This window comes from Rhincodon typus, chromosome 44 (genome assembly GCF_021869965.1).
Source record: "Rhincodon typus isolate 14 chromosome 44, sRhiTyp1.1, whole genome shotgun sequence".
Classification (NCBI taxonomy): Eukaryota; Metazoa; Chordata; class Chondrichthyes; order Orectolobiformes; family Rhincodontidae; genus Rhincodon; species Rhincodon typus.
The window spans coordinates 3,962,121-3,981,346 of NC_063375.1; the positions used below are offsets into that span (position 1 = coordinate 3,962,121).

Genomic DNA, 19,226 nt, shown 5'->3' on the forward strand with positions numbered 1-19,226 from the left:
TTCACATGTTCTGGTACATTGGGTGACCAGTTTAATTATGTGGCTGACTATCTCCAAGTGAGATTACTCTTAATTTGGTGGTCAGTCATGTGAGGCTGAGAGATTTTTTAAGCAAAAAACAGATTGTTTATTACACAAGACAAAAACAGAGAGAAAAACAATGTTCCCAACAGCACCATTCGGCCGCTTGAGCCTGCTCTGCTCTGCCATTTCTACAGGATCAGAGCTGATCTGACATTCTTCATGGTTGCTTTTCTGTGATTTCCCCATAATCCTTCATCAAGAAACTATGTCAGCCTTCAATTTACACAAGGCCCCACTTTGCCTCACTGTTCCGTGGCAACGAGTTCCAGAGGCTCTCAACTGTTGACAGAAGAAATTCCTCCTCATCTCAGTCTTAAATTGGTGGTGGCCCTATATTCTGAGACTATGCTCTTTGGTCTGAGATTCTTCCATGAGGTGAAAAATCCTTTCAAGCCTCATCTAATATGTTTCATCACTTCTCATTCTTCTGAACTCGTGAGTAGACTCCCAACAAGTTTAGCCTTTGCTCATACGACAGTCCCTCTGGACAAGGGAACATCCTGGAGAACATTCTCTGAACTACCTTAAATGAAATGATACCTTTCCTTCCCTAAAAGGGGACCAAAACTATTCTCAGCATTCGACATGTGGTCTCACCAGCACCTTGTACAGTTGCAGTAAAACATCCCAACTCCAAAACTCCAACCCCCTTGAAATAAAGTGCCAATGTTCCATAAGCCTTCCTGATTACCTGCTGCAACTGTGTGCCCACATCAATTTACACAGAATTTAATCCAGAGAAATTACACCCAATATTAAATCTCTAAGTTATATCTGAACTGGTTTGGCCCAAACTTTTCCTGTGAACTATAGAATTTTCTTTCATGAATACTCTCAAATCTCAGAATAAACATTTTCTGCTTTTAATACCTTCAGAGCTCAAACCAAACTCTCTTGGTTCGGAAGTTCTACTCGGCTGACTTTTTGTTCCTTTTCCCACCGAATTATTCTGAGCTCTATATAGTAGAGACTAAACTTGATTCTGATCACAGTCAGATCTCCAAAATGAATAAAATACCTTCTAACCCTGGGTTTATAAACTAAAATCAATCCTTGATTGTTCTGAACTGAAAACAAGATAATGTCCTTTGATGTTTGCTCATGTTGTAAATCAACAGAGTCTAAACAATTTCCCATTAACTCCACAGCCACTTGCTTTCTGAGCAGTGCTGGAGGAAGGTCACTGTTTCACAAAGACTCATTTTTTATTTTAAAGAAAACTTTCAGTGTCTCCATCGTAAAAGCCAACTTCCAAGACTGGAATTTATATAAATTATACATCTTTCATCACTGTAGTTACTCAGGAACTCACTGGCATTTCAGCTGTCTCCATAACTCAAATGAATCCCTTCCCCGACACAGAGAAGGTGAACATCCTTTCCCCAGTGTGAACTCACTGCTGTAGAGTGGGGTGAGTTCCTCACCTGAAATCAGTCCTGCAGTAAGAGCATCTGACATGGACTCACGTCAATGTGAACAAGTACATGGGAGGTCAGCTCCCAGGAACTTTTCAAATACTTCGTTCAGTTTGGACATTGTAAAGGCTTCTCCCCTGTGCAAACCCGATGGTTTCTCAGTTGGCTGGATGACTGAGTGAATGCTTTTCCACATTCAGCACGTGAACAGATTCTTCACACAATGTCCTCACTAGTGTTTCAGCAGGCTGGATGACAGAGTGAATATGTCCCTCACTTGGTGCAGGGGGAGTCAGCCTCTCCCCAGTGTGAACTGTCCACAAGGTGGCAGATTCAGTGAATCCCCTCACTCAGCTTATTCACAGGCAGTCTGCTGATGTACAGTCAGTTCAGATAAACGCCTCAACACCATCCTGCAGTGGGAACAGGAAAACACTCTCATCAGTGTGAACTCACCGATGTGTCATCAAGCTGGATGTGTCGGAGAATCCCCATCCCACACTAGGAGCTGGTGAATGGTCTCTCCCCGGTGTGAATTCGTTGATGTGTCTGGAGGCTGGAAGCCAAAGTGAATCCCTTGCCGCACGTACAGCAGATGAACGGCCTCTCCCCAGTGTGAACTCGCTGGTGTATCAGCAAGTTGGAGGAATTAGTGAATCCCTGCCCACACTCGGAGCAGGAGAATGGTCTCTCCCCAGTATGAACTCGCTGGTGTCTCTGGAGGTGGGATTTCTGACCGAATCCCTTGCCACATTCAGAGCAGGAGAATGGTTTCTCCCCAGTGTGACTGCGCCGATGAGTTTCCAGTTCAGTCGGGGATCTGAATCCATTCCCACAGTCCCCACATTTCCACAGTTTCTCTTTGTGACTCCGTTTATGTTTCGAGAGGTCAGATGATCGGTTGAACGCTCGTGCACACACACTACACACATACAGTTTCTCACTGCTGTCAATGGTGTTTTCTCCTTCCATGTTCAAAATCCAATGAGATTCAGGTTACACCGAATTGGGCCACTCTGTGAAATCCTGATCAGTTGCAGTTTCCCGACTGTAAATCCTCTCCTTCTAATATCCTGTGGAATTGATTTAGAACAGAAATAATGGAAGTGAGAGTCTCCTCATAAAAAATACAAAGTCATGCATCTGTCCCAGTATCTCATTTGGCTCCATGTCAAATGTATGAATACAAAGGCCAACATATGAACTATCGGGCCCTCCTGCCTGCTCCATCATTCAATAAGACCATGACCGATGAGTTCATGTTTTGAATTTCCAGCTACCCCAATAACTTTTGATTCCCTGGTTGAACAAGAATCTATCCACCTCTGCCTTAAAAACGTTCAATGACCCAGTCTCGACCGCCTTTTGAGGCAGAGAGTTCCAAAATCACACTCATCTTGAATGAGGAACTTATCTCTGTTTTAAAACGAGGAGTCTTCGTTTTGGAATAGTCTTCCCCATTCTGGACTTACCCTCAGGAGAAAATATCTCCACGTTCACCTCGTCAAAACCCATTCAGGCATGAGTCAAATCACACCTCACTTTTCTGAACGTGTGAGCATACAAGCCCAGGCTGTCCAAAATATCCTAAGATAACCCACTCATTCAGATATCAGTCTATTGAACCTCCACCGCATTTACACCCTTCCTTCAATAAGGAGACCAAAACTGCACACAGTTGTGGAGGTGTGGTTTCACTTATGCCCTGTACAACTGAATCATCAACTCCTTACTTTTCTGTTTGATTCCACTTGTGATAAACAATAACATTCCATGAGCCTTCTTCATCACTTGTTGTTAACTATATACCCATGTTTTGTGCATCACACACCAGACCCCCTAGATATCTCAGCCCCACAAGATTCTGCACCTATCCTCTGGACTGATTTTCTTTGCTCGTTTTTCCCCTGGAGTGAACAATTTCACATTTTGCTATATCATAGCTCACCTGAAATATTCATTCAAAAAGGCTGCAGACTATTGTAGAGAAATTAAGTCTTCTTCACAGCAACCTTTCCTGATAGCTTTGTATCAACACAAAGTGTAGCTACCATGACTTCATTCCCCTCATCCAAGTCATTGATATAAACTGCAAAAGGTTTTGGTTGAGCAGAACCCTGTGGCTCCCTACTCATCACATTCTGACAATCTGAAACAGACCCATTTATGTATATTCTCGGTTTTCTGCCAGCCAGCCAATCCAGTTTCCAGGCTGGTATGTACCACTAAACCAGTAGCTCCCTCTCTGAACAGACACCTTCTCCATGGTACCTTGTGAAATGCCTTCAGGAAAGCCAAGTACAATCTATCATCAGGCTCCCTTTATCCAAAGCACATGGCACATGTCACTCCTCAAAGAATTCCACTAAATTGGAGAAACACAATGAAGTAATTGTTCCCTTAGTTGAAGGTTGAATAACACTGGGCATCATTTTGCAGTGAAAGGCAAGAGTTTTACAGGGGAATGGAGGAAAACATTTTTCACCTAAAGGGTGGTGCAGGTCTGGAATGCACTGCCTGGGAGGGCAGTTGATGCGGTAAGCCTCACAACTCAACCTCCAACGCTCCAGGGAAGAAAAACCCCAGCCTTTTCATTCCCACTCCACAGCTCAAACCCTCCAATACCGGCAATATCCCTGTATATCGTTTCTGAACCCCTTCAGGATTCACAACTTCTTTCCCATAGCAGGGAGACCTGAACTGAATACAGTATTCTAACTATGTCCTGTACAGTCGCAACATGACATCTCAACTCCTATAACTCAATGCAGTGACAAATGAAGGCAAGCGTCCCAAATGCCTTCTTCACCATCCTGTCTACCTACAACTCCGCTTTCAAGGAACTATGCGCCTGCAACCCTAAGTCCCCTTGTTCAGCAACACCCCCCAGGGCCTTACCATTAACTGTTTAAACACTGCCCTGATTGGCCTTATCGAAATGCAACACCTCACATTTATCTAAACTAAACTCCATCTTCCACTCCTCAGCCCATTGATCAAGATCCCAAACTACTCAGTGAAGATAGCCTTCTTTACTGTCCACTACGTCACCAATGTTGGTGTCATCTGCAAACTTACTAACCATACTGTCACATCCAAATCATTTGTATAATTACAAAAAGCAGTGGACTCAGCATTGATCCTTACGGCACACCACCTGGTCACAGGCCTCCAGTTCAAAAGACAACCCTCCACCACCACCCTCTGTTTCTCATTTGAATCCAAATTTGTATTCAACTGGCTAGGTCTTCCTGTATTCCAATATGATCTAACCTTGCTAACCAGTTTACTATGCAGAACCTTGTCGAGCATTTTGCTGAAGTCCATATAGACAATGTCTACCGCCCAGCCTTCAATCTTCTTTTCCACATTTTCAAAAAAACACAACCAACTTACTGAGACACGATTTCCCATGCACAAAGCCATGTTGACTCTCCCTAGTCAGTCCTTATCTTTCTAAATGCATGTAAATCCTATTGTTTACTTTTATTTCTTCAGTTTTTTTAAATTCATGCAGAGGTAGTGGGCGTCGCTGGCTGGGCCAGCATTCGTCGACATTCGTAACTGCCCACATTCGTAACATGACCATCGTTGGACTTAAAACCAGAGTTTTATTCAATTCAAATTCTACCATCTGCCATGGCAGGATCTGAACCCAGGTCCCCGGATTAATAGTCTGGTGATAATACCACCAAATAATTGATTCTCATCCCCTACATGACAGATCAACCTAACTGGCCTATAGTTTCCTGTTGTCTGCCTTCCTCACCTCTTTAATACAGGGGTTGTATCTGCTATTTTGCAGTGAGACAGAAACTTTCCAGAATCTAATGCATTTTGGAAAGTTAACACCCATGTTTCTGCAGCAACTGCAGAATATTTGTTCGCCAAGCCATTTTTTTTGTTATACATTGTCTGGAGAGTGTTTTTTTAAGCAACCCGTTCTTCCTCGAGTCCAGCTCCTTTGAGAACTTCACACTGGAAATTGCGGGGCCCAGCTGGCTTTGAAAGGACTCAGGGTAAACTCAGCAGCTTCTCCGCCATCACCACTCCAGCTCAATCTGATTCAACAAAGACATTCAAAAGCTAACCAGAAAAGCCCCTGAAGAGGAAAGAAAAGGGCAAATAATAGGAATCGCTGATTTGTTTTTGGAGAAAGGCCAGCACAGACACAATGGACAGAGTAGCCTCCTTCTCCATTGTAATCATTCAGTGATTTTGTGTGACTCAATTAATAGGAACCAATAGGCCACAATCTGTGACCAACACCCACCCTGTCAGAAATGGGCTTTTAATTCATCCGTCTGTGTTTCTAGACTTGGTTCTGGGAGCAAGGCCGAGATGGGGTTGAGGAACACATCAGCCATGATTGAATGGTGGAGCAGACTTGATGGGCTGAATGGCCTAATTTCTGCTCCTACGTCTTATGGTCTTATTATCAAAAGAGCAGCAAAATACTGCAGCTGCTGCAAGTCTGAAATAAACAGAAAATGCTGGAAAATCGCAACAGGTCAGGCAGTATCTGAGGACAGAGAATCAGTTAATGTTAAGGGTGTGCAGAATAAGTTACAAGGAATTAAAAACTTGAGAGTCAATATAACCTCAGCATCGGAAGAGAAATGAAATGAATAATGCAGACAATTCACTGAGGTATGTAAAAAGAACAACCTAGTAGTTAGATTACAGAATTTCAACTTCGCCAGCATTAATTGGTGTAGTCATGGTGTAAACAGTTTAGAGGGGGAGATTTATTCAAATGTACTCAGGAGTGTTTTTTTATATCAGCATGTAGTAGCTCCAACATGTGAAAATGCAGTGCTGGATCTAATTCACAGAATCCCGACAGCGCAGAAAGAGGCCATACGGCGAATCTGGTCTGCACCGTTGCTCCGAAAAGCATCTCACCTAAATCCAGTTTCCACCCTATCCCCATAAATCCACATTTCCCATGGCTAATTCAACTAGCCTGCACATCCTTGGACTTTACAGGGTTATTTAGCATTATCAATCCATCTAACTTGCACATCTTTGGACTGTGGGAGGAAACTGGAGAACCTGGAGGAAACCCACACAGACACGGGGAAGATTGTACAAACTCCACACAGGCGCCCAAGGCTACAATCGAACCCAGTTCCCTGGTGCTGTGAGGCAGCAGAGAGAAAAAAAAACAGATTGTCTGCGAAAAACGGCTGTGGGTTGAGAAAGGCAAATTGTTTTAAAATAAGGCAGGGTCAGCCTTAGACAGCTATGTGTGAGTAAACTTCAGCAGAACAGTGGGGTTGTTCAAAAAGGAATTAGGTGAAACACGTTCCCTCTGGGGGAAATGTAGGAGCATTTAAGAAATATTCTGATGGACCCTTGCGATCCAGAGGCATAAAGGGCTATGGGCCAAGTGCTGGAAAATTACAATAACTACTTAGTTGTCTATGACTGGTGCAGACTCAATGGGCTGAAGGGCCTTTCTTTCCACTGTAAACCTCTATAACTCTGACTCTATAATAAGCCCAGAGAACTCTGGATGCCTATGAAATTTCAGGACTGAATAAGAAGGGAAAGAGAAGCTTTTAACAGGTACAAAGTGAGGAAAGTGATGGAGGCCCTGGAGAATAGAAAGTACAAGGGGGAAACATAAGAAAGACATGAGGACAGCAAAGTCGGGCGTAATAAAACACTGGCAGGGAAGATTAGGGAGAATCCCAAGATATTCTACAAGGATATCAAGGAAAGAGCATAACCGGGGAAGAGTCAGGCCATTAGGGGTCAAGGGGGCAATCTGTGTGGAGCTAGAGGATGTTGGCAGCGTGTTAAATGAGTACTTCACATCTGTCTTTACTCAGGAGGAGGAGGATTATAGGATCATACAGTACAGAAGAGGCCCAATGGCCCAGCAAGTCTGTAGAGCCAAAACTATTCCGCTACTAACTCGAGTCGCACACTGGGCTCATAGCCTTGAATGTCGTGACATTTCCAAAATTCGTTCAAGTAGTGTTGAAAAGTTGAGCTTTCGCGCCTCAACTTCCTGCCCAGGGAGTGCATTCCAGGCCCCCATCACCCTTTAAATCTTCTACCATTCACTGTGAAGTACTGCCCCCTTATTATTGACCCTTCAGCTGTCGGGAACAGCTGCTTTCTATCCACCCTGTCCATGCCCTTCATAATTTTACACATCTCTATCAGGTCGCCCCTCAGCCTTCTCTGCTCCAAAGGCAACAACCTAAAAGTATCCAGCCTCTCTTCATAGCTGAAATGATCCAACCAGGCAACAGCCTGGTGAATCTCCTTTGCACCCCCTCCAGAGCAATCACATCCTTCATACAGTGTGGTAATGAAAACTGCACACAGTACTCCAGCTGCGACCGAACCAAGTGCTGTACAGCTCTGACATGACCTCCCTTGTTACCAAGTTGCGTAGAGTAACCGTGAATTGGAAGGCAGGAAACGAGAATTTGTTTGCACAGTCCCTTTAAAAGATAGAGTGCTTTCCGAAGATTAGAGATTTATACAGAAAATGGGTCTGTAAGCAGCTGCAATTTCAGACAGTTCTAAAAATGGAAACATGTACTGATTGGTTGTGTAATTGGAGTCCTTAGGCTTGTTTTGATGTTTTGGCAATGAGCTGGAAGTGGTCAATTAATTTAAATCAAGCACTTAAGGATTGAAAGCCAATTGAACTTAAATCTGACGGTTTTGACAACCTCGGACCGATGCAATTGTTTAAAAAAAAGGGACAGATCATCAAGGGTATACATAAGGAGGACATTTGGAAAATTGGAAGACAGACAACTGCCATCTGAAGGATGAGAGAGCTCACCGCCATCTGACAAACAAGCACCCAGCTCACACAAAAAAATCACTAAGCTCTCTAAGAAAGCACCATCCTATCCACAAAAGGTACCACCACAGCACTTCTAGCAAAGAGTCTTCACTGAGAAAACATCCCTGACAGCAGAATCAGCGGAAGAAAAGTGTTTGTGCCGTGAGATCAACACAAGGAAGAGCGTTCCAGAGACACATTTTATGCAAAGTTGGAGAGATTATGTTTTAATTTATTGTTGTCTTATTAATTGGGCTTATAATAAGTGGGACTTGTGTTTATTTGGACAGCATACCAGGAGAATTCAGGTCAGTTAGGGAATAGATGGTGCCTGTTGTATGGGGTGGAGTGGGGCAGGGGTGCAAAAATTGTTCTGTTTGTCAGTAATTCTGTTCATTTGGTCATTGTTAGGGTTAAATAAATAAATTGTTATTGTTACTTGTGACTTTGACAGTGGAGATCAGGGATTTTCTTTTAACAAATTACAGAGCAAGCTTCTCTGGGTGTTTCAGGGTCATTATTAGAAGGGAACCTCTACTCCCATAACAACAGATTGGGGCTTGTGTTTTGGGTTAATTATCCGAAGGGTTCAACCTTCCCCTGCTTCGTAACACCCTGCTCTTGGAATCTACGCAATGACCAATAAAGGCAAGCGTCCCTTATGCGTTCTGAACCACAAGAACGGACCTGTCCTGCCACCTGCAGGAATATGTGGACGAGCACGAGATCCTTTTGTTCGTTCGAGCTTCCTAATGTTTTGCCATTCATTGAGTACACCCTTGACTTGTTCCTTCTTCCAAAGTGCATCACTTCCCATTTATCAGGGTTAAATTCCAACACCACTATTCTGCCTTCTGACCAACCTGTTCATATGTTCCAGTAACCTAACACCTGTCTCCTTACTGTCAAATACCTGACTAATTTTTGTGTCATTCACAAACTTAGTCATCATCTCTCTCAATTCTTATCTACATCATGTACGAATATCACAAAAAGCACTGATCCCTGTGGTATGTCACTGCATACTGCGTTCCAGTCACAGAAACCGCTTTCTACCATCACCCTGTTTCCCAGTACTGAGCCAATTTTGGATCCAGTTTGGCAAGTTACCATGCATCCCATCAAAGATTGATTAGGGATAGTCAATGTGGTTTTGAGCGTGGGAAATCGTGTCTCACTAACTTGACTGAGTTTGTTGAGGAAGCGACAAAGAGGATTGATGAAGGGAGAGCAGAAGACGTGGTCTATATGGATTTCAGTAAGGAGTTTCACAAAATTCCACATGGTAATCTGGTTAGCAAGGATAGTTCACAGGGAAAACTAGCCATTTGGATAGTCAACTGGCTTGAAGGTAGGAGGCAGAGGCTGGTAGTGGAGGAGGCTTGCTTCTTGAACTGGGGGCCTATGACCATCGGTGCTGGATCCAATGCTTTTTGTCATTTCTATCAATGATTTGGATGTGAATATAGGAGGTATGGCTAGTAGATGACAGAAAAATTGGTGATGTAATGGACAGCCAAGAAGGTTATCTAAGAGTACAACGGGATCTTGATCAGATGGGCCAATGAGTGGTAGATGGGAGTTTAATTTAGAAAAATGTGAGGTGCATGTTGAAAAGGCAAATCAGGGCAGGACTTATACACTTAATGGTAAGGTTCTGGGGAATGTGGCTGAACAAAGAGACCTTGGAGTGCAGGTTCATAGTTCCTTGGAAATGGAGTCACAGGTAGACACAATAGTGAAGGCGGCGTTTGGTACGCTTGTCTTTATTGGTCAGTGCATTGAGTATGGGAAATGTTTGGTCATGTTGAGGCTGGACAGGACATTGGTTAGGTCACTTTTGGAATACTATGTTCAGTTCTGTTCTCCCTGCTATCGGAAGGATGTTGTGACACCTGAAACAGTTGAGAAAAAGTTTACAAGGATGTTGCCAGGGCTGGAGGGTTTGAGCTAAAGGGAGAGGCTGAATAGGTAGTGACTATTTTCCCTGGACGTCAGAGGCTGAGGGTGACCTTACAGAAGTTTATAAAATCAGGATGGGCACGGATCGGGTAAACAGCCAAGGTCTTTGCCCCAGGGTAGCAGAGTCCAAAACTACAGGGCACAGGTTTAAGGTAAGAGGGGTAAGATTTAAAAGGGACCCAAAGAGCAACTTTTTCATGCAGAGAGTGATGCGTGTATAGAATGAGCTGCCAGAAGTGGTCAAGGCTGGTACAATTACAACAATTAAAAGGCATCTGGATGGGTACGTGAATAGGAACGGTTGAGGGGTAGAGGGCCAAATGCTGGCAAATAATTTATGATATCTCAACAGCATGACCGGGTGTGACTGAAGGGTCTGTTTCCATGCTGTACATCTCTATGATTCTATATCGACATTGACTTCATCAGTCGAGGCACAGATTATAAGAGCAGGGAGGTTATGTTGAAGCTGTACAGAATTTTGGTCAGACCACAGCTAGAGTACTGTATACAGTCCTGGTCACCACATTATAGGAAAGATGTGACATTATAGGACAGATGTGCAGCTGACAGGAAAATTGGTTGCATTGGTGATAGTGAGGAGGATGCTCTCAGGCTACAGTCTGATATTGATCAACTGGTAAATTGGGCGGAGGGGGCTGTGTGGTCATGCATTTGGGAGGTTTCAGGTGGTGTATCCATAATTCTGAGAGTTATAGACAGTGCAGATCATGAGAATCTTTTCTCCATAGTAGACATGTCTAAGACCAGAGGGCATAGGTTTAAGGTGAGGAATAAGTGGTTTCGAGGAGACCTAACGGAGAAGAAGAATTCACCCAGAGAGTGGTAGAAATACGGAATGCACGGGCTGAGATGGTGATGGAGGCAGGTACTCTCGTAACATTTAAAAAGCATCTGAATGAATTAAAATGCCAGAACATAGTAGTCTATTGACCAAGCGCAGGTAAGTGGGATTAGTGTAGTTTGGAGTTTGTTGGTCAGTATAGACACAGAGGACCGAAGGGCCTGTTTCTATGCTGTATGAGTCTACCACTCACTGTAACTCAATTCTATGGGCTAAAGGTACATTTATAGTGTTAGGTGACAGATCAGCATTGAATGATGGAACAGGCTCCAGGGACTGTTTGGCCTACTCCTGTTCCTGTAAGATTATGAGGATCATAGACAGGGTGGATAGGAAGCATCTGTTCCCTTTAGTTGAAGGGTCAATAGTACATCAATTAAAGACAGAAGATTGAGAGAATTTGATGAAGTTTATGTTTTTCACTCAGACGGTGGTGGGTATTTGGAATACACCGGCTGGGAGGGTAACTGAAGCAGGAAACTTCACAATCTTTAAAAACGTACTTGGCTGAGCACTTGAACGTCATAACTTTTAAGACGATGGGCCAAGTACTGGAAAGTGGGAACGGTGTAAATTAAGTTTTTTTTTGGTGCAGCTTCGATGGATTAAAGTGCCTCTTCTAAACTGTATGATTCTATGACTCTACAATTCCTGACGGTGAGAAGTACAGAGGGAATTTGGAGCTGCTAAGTCAGCAGCACATATTTGGATGATGGGCAATGACAGAAACTTCAGAGATTCAGCAAACAAACATTAAACAGAGCAGGTTAGACAATGGCAGAGTGCTGATCAGGGAGGACAGAGAGGCGACACACATTAATGGACAGCCATGGCTTCAGATCCACGGTAAAGGAGTTACACCAACCCCAGTGATGTGGATCCTCCCACAGATAACTGGCAAACACCAAAAACCTCAAATTGTAAAAGAATGGTTAAAGCTACTCACCGCTCAACAATTTCACTATCTGCAATTTGAAAATCTTCTGCTGGAGCCGGCACCTGTAAAGACGTCAGAAACACTGGAGTTAGAAAAATCCCACATTTGTGGATATCCCTGGGGAGCGGGTGATGTCATTATCAGTGTGCGATAACATCACAGCCACAAACAGAGAGCATTCTGGGTCTGTACAAACCAGTGATCACCCACACATTCTGAAGGATGGGAGGGTCCCTGGGAGGGTGGAGAGGGGCTTTATCAGAATGGTTTGAGGGATCGGGGATTTTAGTTGCAAGGCTAATTCAAGAAGCTCATTGCTCCAAGGTTAATAAAGGACAGGTGGGTGATATCGGTATAAAAGTTATTACAGTCATAGAGGTCTACAAACAGAGTAATAGGCCCTTCAGCCCATCAAGGCTGTGCCAGTCAGAAACAACCACCTTACTATTCTCCTCCCATTTTCCAGCACTGGACCAGAATACTGTGCCGCACAAACACACGTCTCAACACTTCTTCAATGTTATGACTGCTTCTGACCCAACCAGCTTTACAGGCAGCAAGTTCCACATTCCCACTGCCCTCGAAGGGAAAAATATTTTCCTCACATCCCTTCTAAAATCTCCTGCCTCTGATCGTAAATTTATGCACCCTGGTCATTGATCCCTCCACCAGGGGGAGAAGTTTCTTCCTGACTAATGTGTCGAGTGAAATCCAGTAAATTAGAGCAGGAGTGGGCCATTCGGCCCTTTGAGCCTGCTCTGCTAATCAGTATTATCATGGCTGATCGTATAACTCAAAAGCATGTTCTTCCTTTACCTCCCACATGTTTTGGTTGCTTGAGCCAAATGCTATATCCGAATCCTTCTTGAAATCACACAATGGCTTGGCCTTGACAGCTTGCTGTGGCAGCAAATTCCACAAGCTCACTGCTCTCTGAAGAAATTTCTCCTTACCTCAGACGTAAAAGGTTTACCACATACCCTTAATCTGTGATTCCTGGTTCTGGGCACTCCTGGCATCGGGAACAACCTTCCTGCATCAAACCTGTCTAATCGTAATAAGATTTTACATGTTTCTGAGACCGCACCCCTCCCACCTGATTATCTGCTGGAATTGTCAAAAGCCTTCTCAAAGTCCACATAAACCATGCTCACTGACTCCCGCTCATCAACTTTGCTAATTAATTCCGAGAAAAATTCCAAGAGATTTGCCAAGCATCACTTCCCTTTCGGACATCCATGCTGACTCTGTCCAACCCAGCCACTGTTTTCCAAGTGCCCTGTTCTTAAGCATTTTATAAAATATCAAACCACGAGAGAAAAATCAAAAGGGAATGAAACTGGTCAGAGCACCAAGTATCAACCTAGGCAGCCAAAGCAACAATGGCACACCACCCCTAATCTGTCGTATAAAGGTCTCCTTACCGCAAACTTGGAACAATATTGCTGTTCCTGTATTGTTGGGTGGGTCAGAATTCTGGGGGATGTGTTGGGTTAATAGTATTAGTGCTGGACTACTAATTCAGAGATTCAGGGAATGTTCTGAGAATCCAGTTTCAAATTCTGCCATGCCCCTCATAACTTATACATCTCAACCCTGCCCCTCTCAATCTCCTCTGCTCCAAAGAAAACAATCCCAGTCTATCCAACCCTTCTTCATAACTGTAACTTTCCAGCCCAGACAGGATTCTGACAAATCTCCTCTGTTGTCTCCAGTGCAATCACATCCCTCGTATTCTGTGGATTCCAGAACTGCACACAACACTCCAGCTGGGACCTCACCAACTGTACATACAGTTCCAGCATAACCTCCCTGCTCCTAAACTCTATGCCCCGGCTAATAAAGGCAAGTGTCCCATTTGCCTTTTAACCACTTTACCTGCTTGTCCTCTTACCTTAAGGGATGGGTGGGCATGCACAGCAAGATCACTCCGATCCTCGTTCATCATTGTTCATCATGTATTCCATTGGCTCATTTGCCTTGCCCAAGTGTATCACCTCTCACTTATCTGGATTAAATTCCAACTGCTACAGATCAGCCAGTCTGTCTATATCCTCCTGTAATCTAAGAACACAAGAACTAGCATCAGGAGTAGCCATTCAATAAAAGTGTGGCTGATCTCATCCCACCCCAACTGCACTTTCCTGCCTGCTGGCCATAACTCTACAACCCATTATTAAATACTCACTAAATTACCTGCTTAAATTTACTCAATTTCCCAGCATTCACCTCATTTTGCGATAGTGAATTCCACAGATTCACAACCGTCTGAGACAAGTAATTTCTCCTCATCTGTGTTAAACCTGCCAACCCTTATTCTACAGCTATAACCTCTCATTCCAGAATGTCCCACAGAAGGAAACATCCTTTCAATTTCTACTTTCTCAATGCTTTTCAGCATACTATATAACTCAATTAGGTAGCCTCTCATTCTTTTACACTTCAGAGAGTTTGGCCTAAATTGCACAACCTCTCTTCAGAAGGCTGTCTTCCTCACTATTTACCACCCACCAATTTTCATATCACCCATGAATTTATTGATCAAAACCCAACATTCACTGTAAATCGCTTATATAAACCCAAACAGGAAGGGCCCCAACACTGATCCTAATGGAACCCAGCTGGATACAGGCTCCTAGTCACAAAAACATGCCTCACAAATCACTTCTGACTACTTAGCCAATTCTGGAGCCAATCAGCCAAATTACTTTATTATGGACTGTTGCCTTTGTTATTAGTCTCCTCTGTGGGACTTTATCAAAAGTCTTGGTGAAGTCCAAGCAGACTATGTCAAATGAATTGCCCTCATCCACACACCTGGTTACTTCTTCTAAAAAAAAAAAGTTGGTCAGACATGACCTCCCGTTAACAAAGCCGTGCTAACTGTTCCTGAACGATTACTTCCTCTCCAAATGCAGATTAATTCTGTCCCTCAGAATTACTTCTAATGGTTTCTCCACCACAGAGGTGAGGCTGATTGGCCTGTAATTTCCTGGTTTATCCCTTGTTCCCTTCTTGAATAACAATATCACATCACAGAGTCATACAGCATGGAAACAGCCCTTTCAGTCCAACCAGTCCATGCTGAATATAACCCAAACTCAACTCGTCCCACCTGCCTGCTCCTGGACCATATCCCTCCAAACCTTTCCTATTCATATATCCATCCAAAGGTCTTTTAAATGTTGTAATTGTACCCACATCCACCACTTCTTCAGGTGGTTAATTCCATATACGAACCACTCTGTGTAAGGAAATTGCCTCATGTCTTTTTTAAAATCTCTCATTTCACCTTAAATGTGTGTCCCATAGTCTTGAAATTCCCATCTCAGAGAAAAGACAACTACCATCAACTCTGTCTGTACCTCTCATTATTTTATAAACTTCTATCAGGTTACCTCTCAACCTCCTACACTCCAGTGAAAAAAGTCCCAGCCTATCCAGCCTTTCCTTATAACTCAAACCTTCCATACCTGGCAACATCCTGGTAAATCTCTTCTGAACCCTCTCTAATTTGATAATATCCTTCCTATAACAGGGCGACCAGAACTGAACACAGTATTCCAGGGGATGCCTCACCAACGTCCTGTACAACCTCAACATAACGTACCCAACTCCCATGCTCAAAGGGCTGTGCAATGAAGGTAAGCGTGCTAGATGTCTTTTTAACCACACTGTCTCTATGTGATGCAAACTTTAAAGAATTATGTACCTACACCCCAAGGTCCCTCTGTTCCACAACATTGCCAAAGGCTGTACCATTAATTGTAGAAGCCCTACCCTTGTTTCCTGTACCTATATGCAATACCTCATAACTATCCAGATTGAGCTCCATCTGCCATTTTTCAACCCATTTGATCAAGATCCCATAGTAATCTTAGAAAACCTTATTCACTGTTGGTATCATCTGCAAACTTACTGACATGCCTTCTATATTCTCATCCAAATTATTATATAAATGACAAACAAAAGAGAACCCAGAACTAATCCATATGGAACAGCGTTGGTCACAGTCCCCCAATCCAAAAAGCAAGCCTTCACCATTACTGTGTCTCCTGCTGTTAAGCCAATAATGTATCCAATTGGCACGCTCACCCTGGATCCCATGTGATCTAACTTTACTAATTAGTCTACCAGGCAGAACTTTGTCAAAAGCTTTTACTAAATTTGAAATAAACAACATCGACTGCTCTGCCATCAACCACCTTTTTGGTAACTTCCTCAAAAAACTCAATCAAGTCTATGAAACACGATTTTCCTCACACAAAACCATACTGCCTATCCCTGATCAATTTTCGTTCCCTGGTTTCTCCTAACAACCTTTCTTTGACAACCAGGCCTTTGGCATCTTCCCAGTGCTCAGAAAGCAGTTAAAAATTATTGCCAGTGCCCCTGCTATATTTGGTCTTGCCATACTCACCAATCTGGGATACATTTCATCTGGCCCAGGAGATTTCTGCTTTTAAGCCTGCCAGACCAATCAGAAGCTTCCTCTCTTTCTATGCGAACTTTTTAAAAAGTATATCACAGTCCTTCTTTCTGATTTCCAAACCCATGTCACCCCTTTCACTTATATTTTGCCAATTATCCTTTCAAGTCCCTTTATTGCTCTAATTTCCTTTTTTTTAAGACTCCCCCTGCACATTCGGTACTTAGCTAAGGCTTCTGCTGTTTTGAACCTTTGGTAGCTGCTAAATGCCTCCATTCTTCTCTTTAGCCAATCCTGTATATCCAGAGTTCACAAGATTTGTTGGTCCCAGCCTTCGACTATATTGGAACTCTCGACTTCCTTCTTCAATGTATCCCACTGATGTGACACACATTTACTGAAAGGTATCTGCTCTCAGCCCACTCTAGCCAAATTTTATTCAATCTTATTACAATCTGCCTTCCATTGGTTCAGAACTTTGATTCCATGCCCATCCTTGTCCAGTGATAGACAATCTTGAATCTAACACAGTTACTATCAATGTCTGCAACTGATTCCCTAACTGATGTTCCAGCTACTTGCTTGGCTTCAATTACCTAAGTCCAGTACTGTTCCTTCTCTGGTAGGGTCTTCTTCATACTGGCTTCGAATGCTGCCCTGGATGCACGATAAGAATTCCATTCCTCCAAAACTTTCACACTATGACTACCCCAGTTGATGTTGGGAATAGTTCTTCCTCCTCTGTTACTATATGCCTCATCAATACAGTCAGACAGAATAAGAGCAGGAGAAGTCCATTCAGCCCTTTGATCCAGCTTCAACATTTAAATGATCATGGCTAAACATGCACACAAGTACCCTGTTCCTTCTTTCTCTTTGAACACTTCAGTCCTATGTTGTGGCCTCAACTGTTTGCTGTGGGAGAGAATTCCACAAGCTCACCACTCCCTGGGTGAAGACATTTATGCTCGTCTTAGTCTTTAGTCCTACACTGCATCCTTCAACCTTGAAGGTTGGTTCTAGGCTCCCCAATCATCAGGAACATCTTTCCGGTGTTTATTCTGCACGGCCCTGAATTTTATACGTTTCTATTGGATGCCCCCTCAGTCTCACAATGACCACGTACAATTCCAGCACGATATTCTTGTTTCTGTATTCAAATCATATCACTGTGAAGGCTAACAGGCAATCTGCATTCTTCACCACCATCTGTGCATACAAGCTTACCTTCACAGGCTGGTGTCCCTTCTCAAATCTATAACCATTCAGACAATAAACTGGCTTCCTGTTTTTGCTACTAAGTGGAAAACCTCAAATTTATCCACATGATATTTTATCTACTATGTATTTGCCCACTCACAACTTGTTCAAATCACAAATCCGCTTGATGGAGAAGTTGTCCTCATTGTAAGCAATTGGTGGCAAACTCCTCCCAGTCATGAACAATATTGTCCCCTAAGAACATGGCGGCAGCTCGTGCGCATTCCCCCAACAAACATTTGCCGCCGCGCCTGCGCCCCACTGCTCGTCGTTACCAAACAAGATGGCGGCCATGAATTCAACTTTACACTCCGGCATTGGCGACAAACGAAAGCATCAAAAGGTCGTGCTGGAGTTTGCAGCTTACCGAACATCTTTATGAAGCTTTTCCGTCCATCTGCTGAATGCAGTGCCCCCTCGTTCTGCCCAATTGTTAACATTCCAGGAACCGCATAAGACAACACTCCTCCATCGCCATCATGCCGCGCAATATCCATTCACACATGGCACTGCGCCTGCGCACATTTTCCACTTCCGTGATTGGGGGAATTTAATACTGTTTGGCATTCTGGGTGCTGCGCCGCTATTGATAGTTCCACGTATAGTATGCTACTTGGTGAGTTAACTGCATTACTTCCAATTCTGAGTTTCTTTTGGATAAAGGGCACAAGTGCAATTCTAATATGTTTTCTCATATAACAAACGCGTAAACATTCCATGCATTCCAAGTGTGGCTTGATTAGTGCCTTGTATAATTGCGTAGGATTCGTTGGAAGCCTCTAACACTCATTTATTTCATTTTCTATGAGCAGATATGAACTGTAGTAATGAAGAGAGGCCGAAGAGAGGAGAGTTGGGAGAAAACTGGGAGTTGTGGGTGGAAATAATAGAGATGGATTCCAACCCAGGGAGGAATGGACGTGTGTGTGGCCAGCATTTACAACTTTGGGATAGCAGGAGAAGCAAACAAAAAAAAAAGTTGTATGTTCTGAATTTCCACCCTGTGCTGAAAGTAATGTCATTTGCAAACTGCTTTTATATGAAACTTGAAAGGGAAAGTTTACAGATGTGTATCTCAAAACAGTTACCACATTAAGATCTGACAGTCACTTAATTCATCACGACCTACATATGACTTAGTTTTGAGATTAAAGGAGAAATGTTTAACCAGTTATACAGCAAGAACAAAAAAAGTCCCACATTCATGAGCTTTTTGTTTCAGAATTCCAACATCCGCAGTTGTTTATTTTATTTAAGTATTTGTTTTCCCTCTGGCTCCATTTTGTATTGCATAACAGCAAGACTGACTCAATAAAAGGGCAAAGTTGCCATATTCCAACTGAAGTTTAGGGCTGCTCACTTAAATAAGAAGGTCACCGTGAATCTGGCAAGGGGAACGTTGCAAAGCAATGGTAAACTCAGACGTTGCGGGAATTAAGACCAAGATGCTGAAATCAGTC

The 19,226-nt window shown here is 43.2% G+C and overlaps 2 protein-coding genes across 13 annotated transcripts in view; one reads left to right on the forward strand and one right to left on the reverse strand.

Moving 5' to 3' along the window:
• Positions 1-19,226, forward strand: part of LOC109921544 (histone H2B 7-like) — a 331,158-nt gene that overhangs the window by 31,495 nt on the left and 280,437 nt on the right. The gene's annotated exons all lie outside the window — the stretch shown is intronic.
• Positions 104-18,258, reverse strand: LOC125487735 (zinc finger protein 239-like). 5 transcript variants are annotated; one of them, XM_048619902.1, is made up of 4 exons: positions 18,134-18,258; positions 13,972-14,141; positions 12,087-12,139; positions 104-2,572 (listed from the first exon to the last, which is right to left on the reverse strand). In XM_048619902.1, exon 4 carries the CDS (start codon positions 2,469-2,471, stop codon positions 2,001-2,003), a length of 471 nt encoding a protein of 156 aa, XP_048475859.1. In that variant the 5' UTR covers positions 2,472-2,572; positions 12,087-12,139; positions 13,972-14,141; positions 18,134-18,258; the 3' UTR covers positions 104-2,000. The 5 variants fall into 5 exon arrangements, with proteins under 5 accessions (XP_048475859.1, XP_048475860.1, XP_048475861.1 ...); XM_048619903.1 differs by lacking the exon at positions 18,134-18,258 and adding an exon at positions 17,867-17,986; XM_048619904.1 differs by lacking the exon at positions 18,134-18,258 and adding an exon at positions 17,734-17,985.

Coding starts and splice junctions, on each gene's coding strand:
- LOC125487735 (XM_048619906.1), bottom strand. CDS start 2,471: ATGGAAGGAGAAAACACCATTGACAGCAGTGAGAAACTGTATGTGTGT.